The 14,512-nt window shown below is 34.8% G+C and overlaps 3 protein-coding genes, 1 long non-coding RNA gene and 1 other non-coding gene across 10 annotated transcripts in view; 4 read left to right on the top strand and 1 right to left on the bottom strand.

Moving 5' to 3' along the window:
* The window catches only part of LOC147509842 (uncharacterized), a 48,844-nt gene that overhangs the window by 10,140 nt on the left and 24,192 nt on the right, over nucleotides 1–14,512 (top strand). The window lies entirely within an intron of this gene.
* The window catches only part of LOC147509843 (uncharacterized), a 33,123-nt gene that overhangs the window by 5,972 nt on the left and 12,639 nt on the right, over nucleotides 1–14,512 (bottom strand). The gene's annotated exons all lie outside the window — the stretch shown is intronic.
* Nucleotides 69–1,973, top strand: LOC147509846 (uncharacterized). The gene is made up of 3 exons (XM_086599618.1): nucleotides 69–510; nucleotides 609–965; nucleotides 1,149–1,973. The coding sequence occupies exons 1-3, from the start codon at nucleotides 97–99 to the stop codon at nucleotides 1,971–1,973; spliced, it is 1,596 nt and encodes a 531-aa protein (XP_086455744.1). The 5' UTR covers nucleotides 69–96.
* Nucleotides 6,624–6,839, top strand: LOC147509845 (small nucleolar RNA U3). Its single transcript, XR_015219734.1, has one exon. It is a non-coding gene; the product is annotated as a small nucleolar RNA U3 (small nucleolar RNA).
* On the top strand, nucleotides 11,380–12,077 carry LOC147509844 (uncharacterized). Its single transcript, XR_015216656.1, has 3 exons — nucleotides 11,380–11,603; nucleotides 11,679–11,741; nucleotides 11,833–12,077. It is a non-coding gene; the product is annotated as an uncharacterized LOC147509844 (long non-coding RNA).

Here is a 14,512-nt window from a genome sequence, read left to right as displayed (position 1 = left end):
TGAAATTGACAATCAGTGGGTTGTTCCTTACAACCCTGAACTTACCAAAAAGAATTTGATTGTCACATCAATGTTGAACATTGTAACCGTTCACGGATGATTAAGTACTTATTCAAGTACATTTCAAAAGGGCAAGATCGAGCTACAGGTATTGTTGAAGAAAATAATGTCTATGACCAAGATAACCAGAAGCGGGTCGTACATCAAGTTGATGAGATTAAGCACTATCTAGACTTTAGATATGTATCTGCATCAGAAGCAAGTTGGAGGATTTATGAATTTGACATCCAGTACAGAGATCCTTCTGTTGAAAGAATGAGTTTCCATCTTGAAAATCAGCAGAATATTGTTTTTCGTGCAAATGGGGATCCAGCTGAAATTGTTGCAAGTGAAAAAAGACAAAAAACTATGTTCACTGAGTGGATGCGTATTAATGAAAAAGACCCGAGTGGAAGACATCTTACATATGTTGACTTCCCTTTACAATTTGTGTGGGACAGAAATGCAAAGGTTTCAATACATTACAATTTCCAAAGAAAAATTTATATTTGAAATTACATATAAAATTTATATTTATTCATAATATACATATTTGTTAATTTTTTCAGGAATGGAAAAGAAGAAGCCAAGGATTGAAGATTGGAAGAATATTCTATGCTCAGCCAACACAAGGGGAAAGATACTATATGCGTATGCTTCTAAACATTGTAAAGGGAGCTAGAAATTTTGAAGAAATCAGAACTGTTAATGGTACTCTCTATGATGATTACAAGTCAGCTTGCCGTGCGCTTGGTCTTTTACAAGATGACAATGAATGGCATCTTGCCATTAAAGAAGCAGCTGAATGGTCTTCTAGTCCGTCATTACGCCAGTTATTTGTAACACTCTTAGTGTTTTGTGAGTTATCCAATGCTATTGATATGTGGAACTGCCATTGGGAGTTACTATCTGATGATATCTTAAGGGCTAATCCAAATTTATCTAAATAGGAACTGGAAAGGAAAACACTTCTTGAAGTTGAAATTCTAATGAACGAGAATGGGTGGAGTCTAAAAGATTATAACTTTGATATCCCAGAAGCAGATGAAGCTGAGAACAGAATGATACAAGAGGAACTAAATTATAATTGCAATTTACTTTCCTCATAGTACTTACAGCTTCATGGTGGATTGAATGTCGAACAAAAAACTGTTTTTGATGCTATCATTAGCGCTGTTGAAAGTAATGCTGGAAGTCTCTTCTTTGTATATGGAAGTGGAGGAACAGGAAAAACTTATCTATGGAATACAATAATTGCAAAGTTAGCTCACGAAAAAAGAAAAATAGTTCTACCTGTAGCATCATCAGGCATAGCATCTCTTTTATTACCAGGTGGTCGAACTGCCCACTCGAGGTTCAAAATTCCCATTCGATCAGATGAATCTACAACTTGCAATGTTACACTAAAGATGCACTTGGCAAAACTCATTCAGAAAACAGATTTGGTCATATGGGACGAAGCACCAATGAGTAAGAAAAATGACTTTGAGTCTGTTGACAAGACATTTAGAGACATAATGTCTGTGATTGATAAAAGCTTGAAAGATAAACCATTTGGCGGGAAAACAGTTGTTTTGGGAGGTGACTTCAGGCAGACACTTCCAGTTATAGAAAAAGGCTCAAGAGAAGCTATTGTATCAGCTTCGATAAACAGATCCTACTTATGGCGTCACTTCAAGGTTTTTCGTCTTTCCATAAACATGCGTTTGAGTAGAATAGATTCTACATCACCAAGTACCCAATCCGATGTAGAATTTAACAATTGGATATTAGCTATTGGTGAAGGAAAACTGCCCGATCAATCATTATGCGAAGGGAAGAACCATCATGGATTGAAATACGAAGATCTAATTATTCGATTCGGAAGGAGATGGGATAGAAGAGATTGTAAATCTTGTTTATCTGAGAACTTTCAAGGAACTACAAAGATGTAGAATACTTGAGAAGTCGATGCATTCGACACCTACTTAATGCTTCCGCAGATGAGTTAAACAAACACGTTCTCTCATTAATTCCGGTGAAATACATGAATACTTGAGTGCGCAGACACATTAAGTGCGGCATCTGATAAAATCGCAGATGAAGACATTTTGTATCCTACAGAGTTCCTTAACACTCTTCAAATATCAAGGATTGCGAATCATCAAATTCAACTAAAAGAGGGAGCTCCTATCATGCTTATTAGAAACATAAAACCCGAGTAAGGGACTTTGCAATGGTACTCGGATGAAAGTGACAAAAATAACAGATTATGTCCTAAAAGCAGAAATCATTACTAGAGTACGAAGTGGAGATGAACACACCATTCCTCGGATTGTGATGAAGTCAGAAAATAAAAATTGGCCTTTTGTCTTTAACTAGCTAAAGATTCAATAAAGCTTTGTTATTGTATGACAATAAACAAAAGCCAAGGCCAAACTCTAAGTAGTGTTGGAGTATATCTCAAAAATTCAGTATTTTCGCATGGGCGTTATATGTTGCAAGTTGTCACGTGTGACTCATCGCCGGCTTGAAGATTTTATTAAACGACAGAGAAGACAAATTGCATCAGCATACCAAAAATATTGTCTTCCAAGAAGTCTTCAACAATCTTCCTTGACATTCTCTACTCATCACTGTCATTGTAAGTTTTTTTTTATTTACCTTTCTCTGCGCTTAAAAACAAACAATTATTTAGAGTGAACATATCTCATATATCCTTAAATTCTGGATCATGGTTAGTTATAATAGTGTCCTTTTTATTATTCCTGTCTCATTTTCAATTATCTACTTTATTTAAATTTTTGTATCGAGTCATTTTGAATGTTCTTATGACACATTTCTTTAACATACTTTTACACCTCTATTGGTAAACTAATATTATTTCATCTTTATCGAACAATATTCTTTATTCTAATATATATATTCACTTCCAAGTAAAAATTAGGCCACCTCATTTAAGGCAATCAGGTGTTTGTTTTGACTTTATTTCCTATCTCTCTACAGTAAAACAAGAAGGTGGAAGCATTAAATCAACTACAATAACTACCACAGCTGAAACTCAAGTAGCAACTCCAAAAGAAGAAACCACTACTTACAATGCAAGAGATGGAGAAGGAATTGCTGTTGTTGTTAGTTGCGGTGGTGGAGAAAGTAGGAGAAGATATAGCGGAGTAAGACAAATCCCCTGGGAAAAATTGGTAGCAGAAATAACAACACCTACAGAGTTCTAATATAACTAGAGACTATATTCAGTATTCCCAGTTTCAGCAACCGATTCGAAATATCATATGAAATGAGATAAGAAAGCGTCATGATTATACCTCTTTCGGTGGGAGGAGTGTTTTCATAGGAGTGGCACTTTCTGTGTTGCTATCTGTTCTTCTGTTTTGGTTTTGTTGCCTTCGTAGACTAATAAGCTTCTAGCTAATTGATGTATCTGTTTGCATCATATCAATAGATTAGAAAAAATTGGATATTATCAATTTATTAAGTTTTATTGGTCGAAAAGATATATATCATTTATGTTTTATTTTCTTCTCATTATGTTGACAATTGCTAAACTCCATATTCTACTTACAGCAACTACCCAAAAGTCCAGAACATACAAGAAGCATACCGCATTCAACTTACAGACCACACTCACCCCAAAATACGATAGCCCTTCTACTTACAGTTCATATAACAAGTACTTGCTGTCACAACAGAAATACGCTTTTACAGTTTGACCACATTGTACTTACAGTCGCCATATAACAAGTACAAGATGCTTGCAGCATTTTCCTGACGCTTGAACCAAAAATAGGATCAACGCAAGAATGAGGAACCCATTAACGTGTCAACAAAAAGACTAGAGTCATCTGATTGTATCTTACATCTTCCTCCTGTCACCACTGTGGTGAGTCCAAATATATTCCGCTAAACCATAAGTGGAACACTATATACGCCCATTTGTCAAACCAGATGTAATTAATCACTTTTGCCGAGGGCAAAATTACTATCATTTTTTGTGCCATTTCTTAACGCCCAGGAACTGTTCTTTGCCAACCATGTTCCTTCAGGAACACCCCTACCTCTTCCGAGGACTTCATTTGGTGCGTGTACTATCATATTAGACTCAGGAGTTTGATCTCTCCATAACACTATATGCTCCTTGCCTCTCACTGGGACATTCTTTGTACTGGCAATAGCTGAACCAGAAAAGGCCTGCATCTGCCCGGAATCATAAATCCTGCTCCATTGATGAGCCAATATCTTTTGCATGTGCCAAAGGTAGGTTAACTCCCCTACAAGAATCAGAATTTCGATTCCATGATGATTGGATATCATCCATCTCTCCACCTCTGCCCCACTTTCCTATTTCAAATGAGGAGCTATATGATTTTGTAGGTCTCATATTGTTTGCTGCTCCATTTCCTCTGCCATATCCACTTCCCGCAGGAGAACCATGTAAAGACTGAATCCTCCTACACAAGTCGGGAGTTCTGTTCCATTGTGATTCCAGAGTCTTTCCTATACCTCTCCCCCACTTACCAATTTCCAATACATTATTCGCTGCTCCAATTCCTCTATGAGAGCAGTTGTGAGTAGAGTAAATTGCTTCTATATTTCCTCTTCCCTGCCTCTCCAAGCAACACTGTATCTTTCTTGATTTTGCAAAGCTGGCGATAGCGGTGAAGAAGTCCCGAAACCCTATACTGCCTTGGTGTCAGGCTGACGGTGGAATGTTACAAAAACTCAAATATTCAGAGGAAACTTACTGAATACAATCGTATTAAAAATCTTTAACTATGCTCCAATGACTTACAATCCCACATGACTTGATGCATAAGCCGGACATATACCTTCACATAAGCACTTCCAAAGTTTATGGAAAAGTGATTAAGTTATCCATTTTGCTTCTTTATGGTAGTCCCTTTTTAATGTCCACATTTTTTTTTTAGTTCCCACTTTTGATTTTTGTTTAAATTATTCTAATATATTGTATGACTTTTCAGTCTTTAATCACAACAGGACCAATTTCATTTACAAAATCTTCTCTATTCACATACTCTACTCTAAAGAAAATTTCATTTTTTTGGGATTTAGTAATATGTAATTTATTTTAATCAATTTCTTTAAGTTGGCCCACTTTAAATTCATTTTTAAAGATATATGTCTGCATAAATATTAAGCATCAATATGACTATCACAAGTACAAATGATATAGAAATATAAAGTTTATCTCAACTCACATAACTTTCTATGAATACATACCTTTGTGTACGCTATATCCTGCTTTTTCACATCAGTGTTAAGAAACAACCTTATGTTGCTTCATTGGTGGTTCAGATTCTTATGTTGAGTAGTTATTACCCTACATAAAAAGATAGTTACAAATATGATACAAATGACACATCAAACAATGGAATTTAGAAACACTGAACAGGACCGACTTTAAGCTTATAAAGAAGACCAACCTGTCCTTATACAGACAAAAATCTAGACAAAAGAAGGCCAGGAAGTAAAGCAGAAAATAAACGTAAAAAAAATTCGGAGTTTACCACCACACTAGCTAAAATAGGCCGAGAGAACCCAACACCAAGCCTCTCAGTTATATGATGCTCAGTAGCTCTTTTATCAGTAAAGCACCGCACCAGGACTGCAATTCCAACCCCCCGCTTTCGACCATGAACTGAGAAAAAGAAGTCACCGTTCAATTTTAGCTACAATACAAGCCTCAAGAAGTTATAGGAAAGTAAAGCATCAAACCTATGTTACTCACCCAAAGAAGACTAAATGCCAATAGAGACACAAATGTGATGTAATTTTTCCTCCAAACGCAATTATTCAACCACTGCACAAAACACAGGGATTTTGCATTTTTCATCAAATTCCAACAAGAAAATGATATACATCGGATAGGTGGTAGAGAAAGGCAAGCATAAGAGGTTTTGCCAAATAATAGTCTGATAATTGTATACCATCCACCTCCACCGCCTTAGTTAACTTAACTGCTTGAGCACCTTCATAATTTCCACCAAGTTAATTTTTATTTTTTTGTGGTAAATATGCAAGTGCATTATCTCAACATTTTAACATTGTTCACTTTAGAGATTACTTCCTGTATCTTATTAACCACTCAGAGTCAACTTAATGCCACATAATATGTGTCTGTGTGAGTGTGTGTGTAACAATCTTATTCATTGATTTTGACAAAGGAGATCTTAATTTGAGCTGTAGCATTGGTTTTCACCCTACAGGAAGCAAGTTCCAGTAATTAAGGTGATTACATACCCGACAATGATGATCAAATCCATCAACACATTTGTCAAAACTTCTGCAATGTTCGCTGAACTTGCGCACCTGCAAAAATAACGAAGTTACTACCCTGTATAAATTATATCAATATGGTGTCTACAACCGATCATTTCATTGGATTTATTTCCCAAGGATATCAAACTTATTATTATTATTCATTTGAAAGGAAGTATTTGAAGGCTTCTGGATTGAGGAAAGGATAGCCACTGGTGACCGGCTCAATAAAAACCTTTGGATTCGGAGATGGTTTTTCATCCTCCTGTCACTTGGAAATATGTTTTCTGCTCTATGTTATGATGATCATCATGACCTTACTTGAACATGGTCTATTCTATAGGCTCATACATCTCAATCCTTGAGAGTTGAGTCATAAGGAGACCGTAACCAAAGCCTGGTAGATGAATCAGCTGGGTCGTGCCATGATTAATGGCTGGGGATTGTGATGGGGTCCCTTAGCTGTAGAGGATCATTCTCAGCAGCTTTCGGGTTGCTGGGGTGGTCGTGCGGTTGTCTGATAGGCTCACTGACAATCAATCTAACACAACTTACATCTTGGTTGTACATCTGTAAGAATCGTTTTATGATGGTAAGAAAAGAAGTTCAAGAAAGAACACTTTTGAGGGTTTTGTTTCCTTACAGACAACGTTATCATATCCATCATACAAACAACATTACTATATACATTGGGATTGTTTTCAAAAACTTGAAGCAGGCATGTCAAACTCAAAATCAACCGGTGGCAAAAGAAGATTTCCTCCAAACCAAACCTAATCTGCAAAAAAGAACAACTGGCCAAAGACTGAAACAAACTAACAGATATCCACTTTTCTGTTCAAAGGGACTCAGAATTTAAGAGGTCTTGAGTCATCTCCACACATTCTTGGTGAATCGGCAAGTCCAAAACAAGCCATTTTTCTTCAGTCTACTCCACATGTCATTTCTTTAACCAGATAAGTCCTTACCAATCTCAACACAAAATACATTATTACTGTTTCTTCCTGCATTCCTATCTGACTACCTAAACTCTTGCCAGTGGAGCACTGGCCATGGCCAAAACATTTACTCTTAAGTTGTTTTAATCATGAAGAAACGTGGTTAAAATGTTATGAGCCACAGATTGTTTTGTTAACCGTATTTAATAAATAATCTCCACAGAAATAAGAAGTACAAAAGATGGCAAACAAGGTTATCATGGGAAACGAATCTCAAGATCACCTATCCCCTAGCTTTTGAACCCGGGCTAACATTATTAGAAACTTAGATATCTGATGCCATTAACAATGGGTATGGCTCATGGGGTCCCTTATTCGGTAAGTTGTTCTTCGCTTTCTGGGTGATTGTTCACCTGTATCCTTTCCTCAAAGGACTGATAGGGAGGCAGAACAGGACTCCCACTATTGTAGTCCTTTGGTCTATTCTGCTTTCCTCAATTTTCTCCTTGCTTTGGGTCCATATTGATCCATTCTTGCCTAAGCAGACAGGACCGATCCTTAAACAATGTGGAGTGGAATGGTAATCATTTTGTTCTTTACTTTTATTTTCGCTCAATTGCGCTTCTTCATCTTACTTATTTGTTTCTACACGTGCTTGGAATTGGAAGTGTGTATTTTGTAGATAGAATGTTACAAGCATGGGATCGCATGTATAAGATAAATTTTGTTCCTATTTGAAATGAGTCATTGGGTATGTAGTACTATTGTTGGTAAAGAAGAAATGACGTTAATATGTGTTCTGTTGTATTCAGTATTGATGAACATTCTCTCGGCGGGGGCCATCCGTCCTATAGTGAAATTTCTTAGGAGCTGCTAAAAATCATCAAAAACAGCTGAAAAATTCTTCTAATATGCCCAAAACACAGCTGCCGCCACCGCAACTAGAACCTAATCCAATATCCAGAGTGAGATTAGTACAAAATGAAATATGAATTCTTCTTTTTGTTCTACGAAGATCAGGATGACAGGTATAGACTCAAGGCAGCAGCCATTTCCATAGCGCAGAATCTGACTAAATGGGGAAAAGGAACGGTAGCAGTTGTTGACACATAAAGAGGACTAAGCTCTTGGTTGTGGTATTTAAAGAAACACACTCTTCGCATGCAACCTGTACCATCCTTGCAGAGGCATGTCCCATACTCTGCAGGGTGAAGCCAACACTCAAACAACACAACTGTAGTGAAACTTCCTTGGGTATCTTCTTCTAACATTTGGTCATGAGAATATGCCCTTGAACAAGATCTTCAAGAAAAACTTAATGACTAAACCATGTGATGGCTCTGCCTTGGGTTTATTTATCATTCTTTACAGAAGAATTACGCCTATCAGTTTTCAAAGGTCACACAAAAGTATGCTGTAGAGTTTTATCTGAAGTCTCATTTGATACAGTTCAAGCTCTAGGTGGACACAAAACATGTCACAGGGTTTCCCCAGTACCGGTCAAAAGTCCCACCACTACTAACTTCGGTGGTGAGGTCGCGGAGTAGTTGAACATAGTCGACAACGGTGTTTGACCTCAACGAGCTTCCCGATATTAATGAAGGCGGAGGAGTTCATATTGAGTCAGTCCTCTGCTACCTCTTTTTGCATAAACATTCGAAGCCGGTTAGCCATTTTTTGCCGAGATCAAACTTTGGCAAAAGGCAAGACGACTTAAGACTTTTTATTGGATTCTTTAGGTATGTTTACTAATTTATTAAATCTGAAATTGTTTTGCATAAGCATTCTCCAAAGACTGGGCCCAATTTTGCGGCACCAAGATCAAACTATGGCAAAAGGCAAGATAAACATAACATACATGCCTGGGGTCGTAATTGTTATGTTGAACTCCAAAGGCGTTAGCATGACACTATTATAAGGTGCTTTCTTCATTCACAAGTAATGCATATTATACTCTTTTCTCTTACAAAGATGAACCACCTTTTGTACATCGACCCATGTCCTAATTACAATTCAAATCTATCATTAAAAAGAGACCTAACATAAATACAATTCCAAATTTAAGACTTACTTAAACAAACAAACTACTATTACCAAAAAATATACCTTACTAAGTTGGATTCCTAAGATTACATCGACATGTCCTAATTACAACTCAAATCTAACGAAGTTATCATTAACAAAAGACCTAACATAAATACAATTCCAAATTCAATAGAAGTTTACCAGTAATAGAGTTTCTTAAAAAAAAAATACTAATAAGACGATATATAACACATCAAGAAAACCTGAAATTTTTCCATCGACCTTTTCTCTTTTCCAAAATCAATTTTAAAGGTATTTCATTAGTTTTTAAAAATTTAATTATTTTCTTATTTTATGTTCTTTACTCTAACTTTTATGAAATTGGTTACATGTTAAGATTATGACAACTGAATATCATTCATTGAAAACGATCACCAAAGCAGATACTCCATGGAAAATTCAAGTTAGAGTTACCAGAAAGTGGAATGACCTATTCTTCAATGATCTTGCACTTAAAAGCAACGACATTTTACTAATGGACGAACAGGTTTTATTTAAATATTTATTTAACACATATATATTATTATAAATTGTTCATCATATATTATTATAAATTGTTCACTTATATATTATTCATTGTACAGGGTCATGAAATTCAAGCTACATATTCATTAAAATTAACAAAGAAGTTTGAAAAATTCATTCAAGATGACAATGTCCTAATCATTTAAAAACTTCAAAATGAAAGAGAGTCGAGGAAAAATTCGTCTTTGACACATGAGTTCAAGATTGAATTTGATGATAAAACAATACTGAAATTAGCAAGCAATCAGGACGTTGAAATTCCAAAGGACCTTTTCTTCTTCACATCCTTCACAAATATTCATTCAAAAAAAAATAACATTGTTACGATAGGTAATACATTCATTGGAAATTTTTATGCTTACTAACATATGGTGTACATGTATACTTAATAATCTTTTACATGCAAATGATGTGATAGGTGTGCTTATAAAAGTCAAGGAAATTGAAACGTCCGGTACGTGATCCTGGCGATGAAAGACAAAGGCGAGACATTATACTTGCAGATACAAGGTATGTAAGAAACATGTTACAAAATTTATATATTTAAATAAGTCAATAATAGTATCCTACTTTTTAACTGCAACAAATCTACCATGAGAATAACTTTATGGGGTAACACCATGGACCAAATTCCAGCTGATTTCATTAGATCACCCCATAAAAATTATGTCTTAATTGTTACATCAACTTCATTCCAAAATTTTAGAGGTACATATCTCTTACTCACCCAAATTCAAATAATTATATAAATATTGTAAATAAATAAAAATACTACTGTATGATTACAGGTGATTATCTCCAGTCAACATTTGCTACAAAGGTGTATATAAATAAGAATATTCCTGAAGCTACATCTTATTTGGAAAGGTAATATAAAACTACTTTTCAGTCAATTATTAATTTATGTATGTTCCTCCATTTCAACATATATTTTTATTTAAAAAAAATATACAGAGCACAGAGATCAAAGCAGATGCACTCGAAAACGAACAAGACACCATCAAACAACAAGTAAGCAACACAACAGAAGAATACCGAAGTTTAGCTGACATATTATTTCAAGAAAATGAGGTAACAACTAATGTTTATTAGTCTGATTTGCTATTAAATTTCAAAATATACATCTTTATTATCTAAGTTTATCTTAAATTTATTGTTCTATAACAGGTAAATCATACATGTGCAATTCAAAGGTTTGAAAGTTTTCAATAATGAAAGAATGCCATGTTACTATAAAAGTTGCCCAAGTTGTAAAAATAAGCTTGAAAAAATCAATTCAAGATATTGGTGCAAAAAGTGCAAAAACCATTCAGAATCTAAGCTCAGGTATCAATAATGACAATTTTTACAAATATATCATATATGGATATGCAATCTTACATGGTTTTCTTTAATATGGAATGTACGGATACAAGTTAAACTTTGAAATCTCTCGATGGTAAATTATGCAAGCACAATAGCATTTGGGAAGGCAGAAATAATGATCAAGCACACTGAAAAAGAAATTGCTGCCATCGAAGATAAGGTAAAATGGCAAATGAGAAATCTACTATTTTTACAATTATATATTGTTGACTTTCAAATTTGCAACAGGACAATGGAAACGAATTGGTCAATCAGATTTTACAGAGTATAGTTGGAAAAGAATATTGCTTTCGCATTAAAGAATCTGCAAATAACAGTAACTATAGTAGAAAAACGTACAATATTTTGTACGTCTCTACCATGAACACCAATGAAGAAGTAAGTACACTTAAAGTTAAAGTAATATTTTAATTTTATAAATTTACATACTACTACTTCCAAACAAATTTTCAGGTATTGCAGCAGACTATACAATCAACAGCAAAGGAATCACAAATGGAAGAGTTTATACAAAATGTACAATTAAAAATACATATATATGTAATTCTATATATTTAAAATTCAATTCATAATATCAAATTCTAATAATTTTGTTTCTTAATACCAGGAAGCAAGTACAGAGAAATGTGTTACAACTATATCAACACCAAGTGATCTAACAGAACAGGTATATCTCTTACTTCACAATAATAAATACACATTAAAAAACATTTTTGTAATACTAAGGAACTGCTACTATTCATCTATACAGGAAGATACATCCAAAATAAAAAAGAATCGCAGCAACACCAATCTTTCAAATGAATCTCCAAAAGCCAAAAAAGCTTGCAAAAGTTTACATTTCAAGGTAACTTTTCAATTTCCCATCAAAAAAAAAAACCATTATTGGTGATGTACATTGTTTATAGATGATACTAGATACTAATGTTAATTCCTTTTTCAATACTGGGGACAATGACTCGAAGCATGATGCATTGGTTCTTAAACCTTTGTGGAAATTACCAGGTTCTTAATAAATGGAAACTGTCATTTTAATATTAAAATTGCAAAGTCTACTTTCATTGTTTTCAATAGTTGGTTGGTTAACATTTTATCTATATAATTAAAAATTCAATGGTCTTTCATCTTAGCATAAAAATGAAACCACTAGAATGAGTGTCTGGAATTCCGTGGGCGGGACTTTATATGAGCTGGTGTTACTTGATGGGATGAGATTGATTTTGTAGGACAGGAATTGTATGTTCATTTTGAGAAGTACTTATTGCCTGAGTACTAGGAAATTTTGAGATTAGATATGTTATTGATTATGAATATGAGATTATGATTGGGAGTGCGCAATGACATTAGAATGTGTGTCATGGAATCTGTCAAAATAATAAGGTTGAGAAGGTGTCAGAAAAGTATTCTGAGTTTCAGTGATAGGAGTTTGTCAAGTATTTGAAATCTGAGGAATGTTGTTTTAATATGAAAAAGTATGAGAAAAAATGTTAGAGTTGAATGATGGTTAAAACATCTTTTCACAGTTGTGTTGCTGAGGATGATGGTGTAGAATGCTGGAAAGCATTTTCAAAGGGACTTGAGGAAGTAATTGATTGGGGGTGGGAAGATTCAACAAGAAGGTGAAACAATCCACTATCGAGTTTCAAGCAGTAAGAGTCCCTAAAACAATTCAGAGCTCATGTGGAACTTAATCAGCTATGATGCGACATGACACTTAATCTATTACTTATTAAAAAGTGAATAACGAGTCTTGGTTCTAAATGGTTTAAGTAAATTATTTATTGTTTTGCCACCTGATTTTCATGATTAGTATTTGATAACTGTACTATGTATAGTCTACCTACGAAATGAACGATGAATTCAAAACGTAAGTAAACTAAAACTGGACTTTTACACTCTATTATCAAAGCTTCTACTCTCAATGCGAATTGCACTAAGTGGAGTAGGAAGTTCGTTCCACTCCTAGTTCCCTAGCATGGATTGTTTTCTAAGTCTAAGAAATCAGTCTAAAGTCAATGAGAGATTTTATTTAATTACTTAACTAGACTACGATGCAACTACCCACCTAAATGCAACTAGTCGATTATCGACAACTAAGAGAATGCTACGTTGATTCGATGATAAGGAGTTAGAGGGGGATTGATTCCACCTTAACTCAACTTAATCCACTAACGACGAAGTCGTCAGAATCCGAATTGAACCGCTACAGAACAATCGGTTTTTCCTAATCCCTAATTACACATGGCATTTCTACCAATTTATAACTAGCATGTGAACAATTAAACCCATTCTCATGGTGAACTAATTATTTCTCGGGCGTGGAATAGAAATTCTTACGGCGACTCTACGATAAAGCGGGATCAAGCTTTCATCAAGGCTTGTCAACCCCTCTAATGGAGTTTAGCCTTGAATCATTCATAATCATTCCCATTTAGATTAAAACTAAACATAATATAAAGCATTGAAATTTACTTAATTAAACAATAATGAAATCTAAATTAATGACTAAAATGAAATAAGAACAAGAATTGAAATTAGATCTAGAAATGGAAGTGACAAAATCGAAATTGATAAAAAATACTACTTTATTGATCTAATTAAATGGAGAACAAGATTCAAAGGTTTAATCTAATAAAGGATTTGAAACTAATTAAATAAAACAATTAAATCTAGATCTAGAAGCTATTTTAATGGCTACTTTCTATTCTAACCTATCTACCTAACCTAACTGCCATTGACTGCCATTAACACTGAGTCAAGCTTTTGTTTTATACATCCAGATCCAAAAATCGTGCATGGGCTTGGAGCCATGTTTTGGGCCGAGAATTAGGCCCAAAACCCAATTCTTTTCAAATTCAAAAGGCCTCTTCAGCTGCAGTTGGCTTCCACAGACTTTTCGTCCACTTCTGCTCCTCTGATTGGGTCAAGGCTTGGACCATTGCAAAGCTCTTTCCGAGCCGGTCGTTTTGACATAAGGTAGGCCTCAATCCGAGGTCTGAGTCCAAAGATATGGCATTCAGAAGTTCTACTGACTTTTGCTCCTTTATCTCGCTAAAGTGACACATTTCTGCACATAATGGACTTTGAAGCCTGAAATGCATAAAAACATGTAATCAGTATTAACTCTTACTTATTATTCACATAATTGGTCTAACAGTATGATTATTAAGGGGTTAAAACTACAGTTTTGGGCTCTTATCAAACCACCCCCAAACAGCATTTTGCTTGTCCTCAAGCAAAGATGAGAAATTAGAATAAGTGACCAAAAATGGAGTTCTAACTACTCT

This window comes from Coptis chinensis, chromosome 3 (genome assembly GCF_015680905.1).
Source record: "Coptis chinensis isolate HL-2020 chromosome 3, ASM1568090v1, whole genome shotgun sequence".
NCBI lineage: Eukaryota > Viridiplantae > Streptophyta > Magnoliopsida > Ranunculales > Ranunculaceae > Coptis > Coptis chinensis.
Note: the sequence above shows the minus strand (reverse complement) of the source record. Positions and strands in the feature narration are given on the sequence as shown.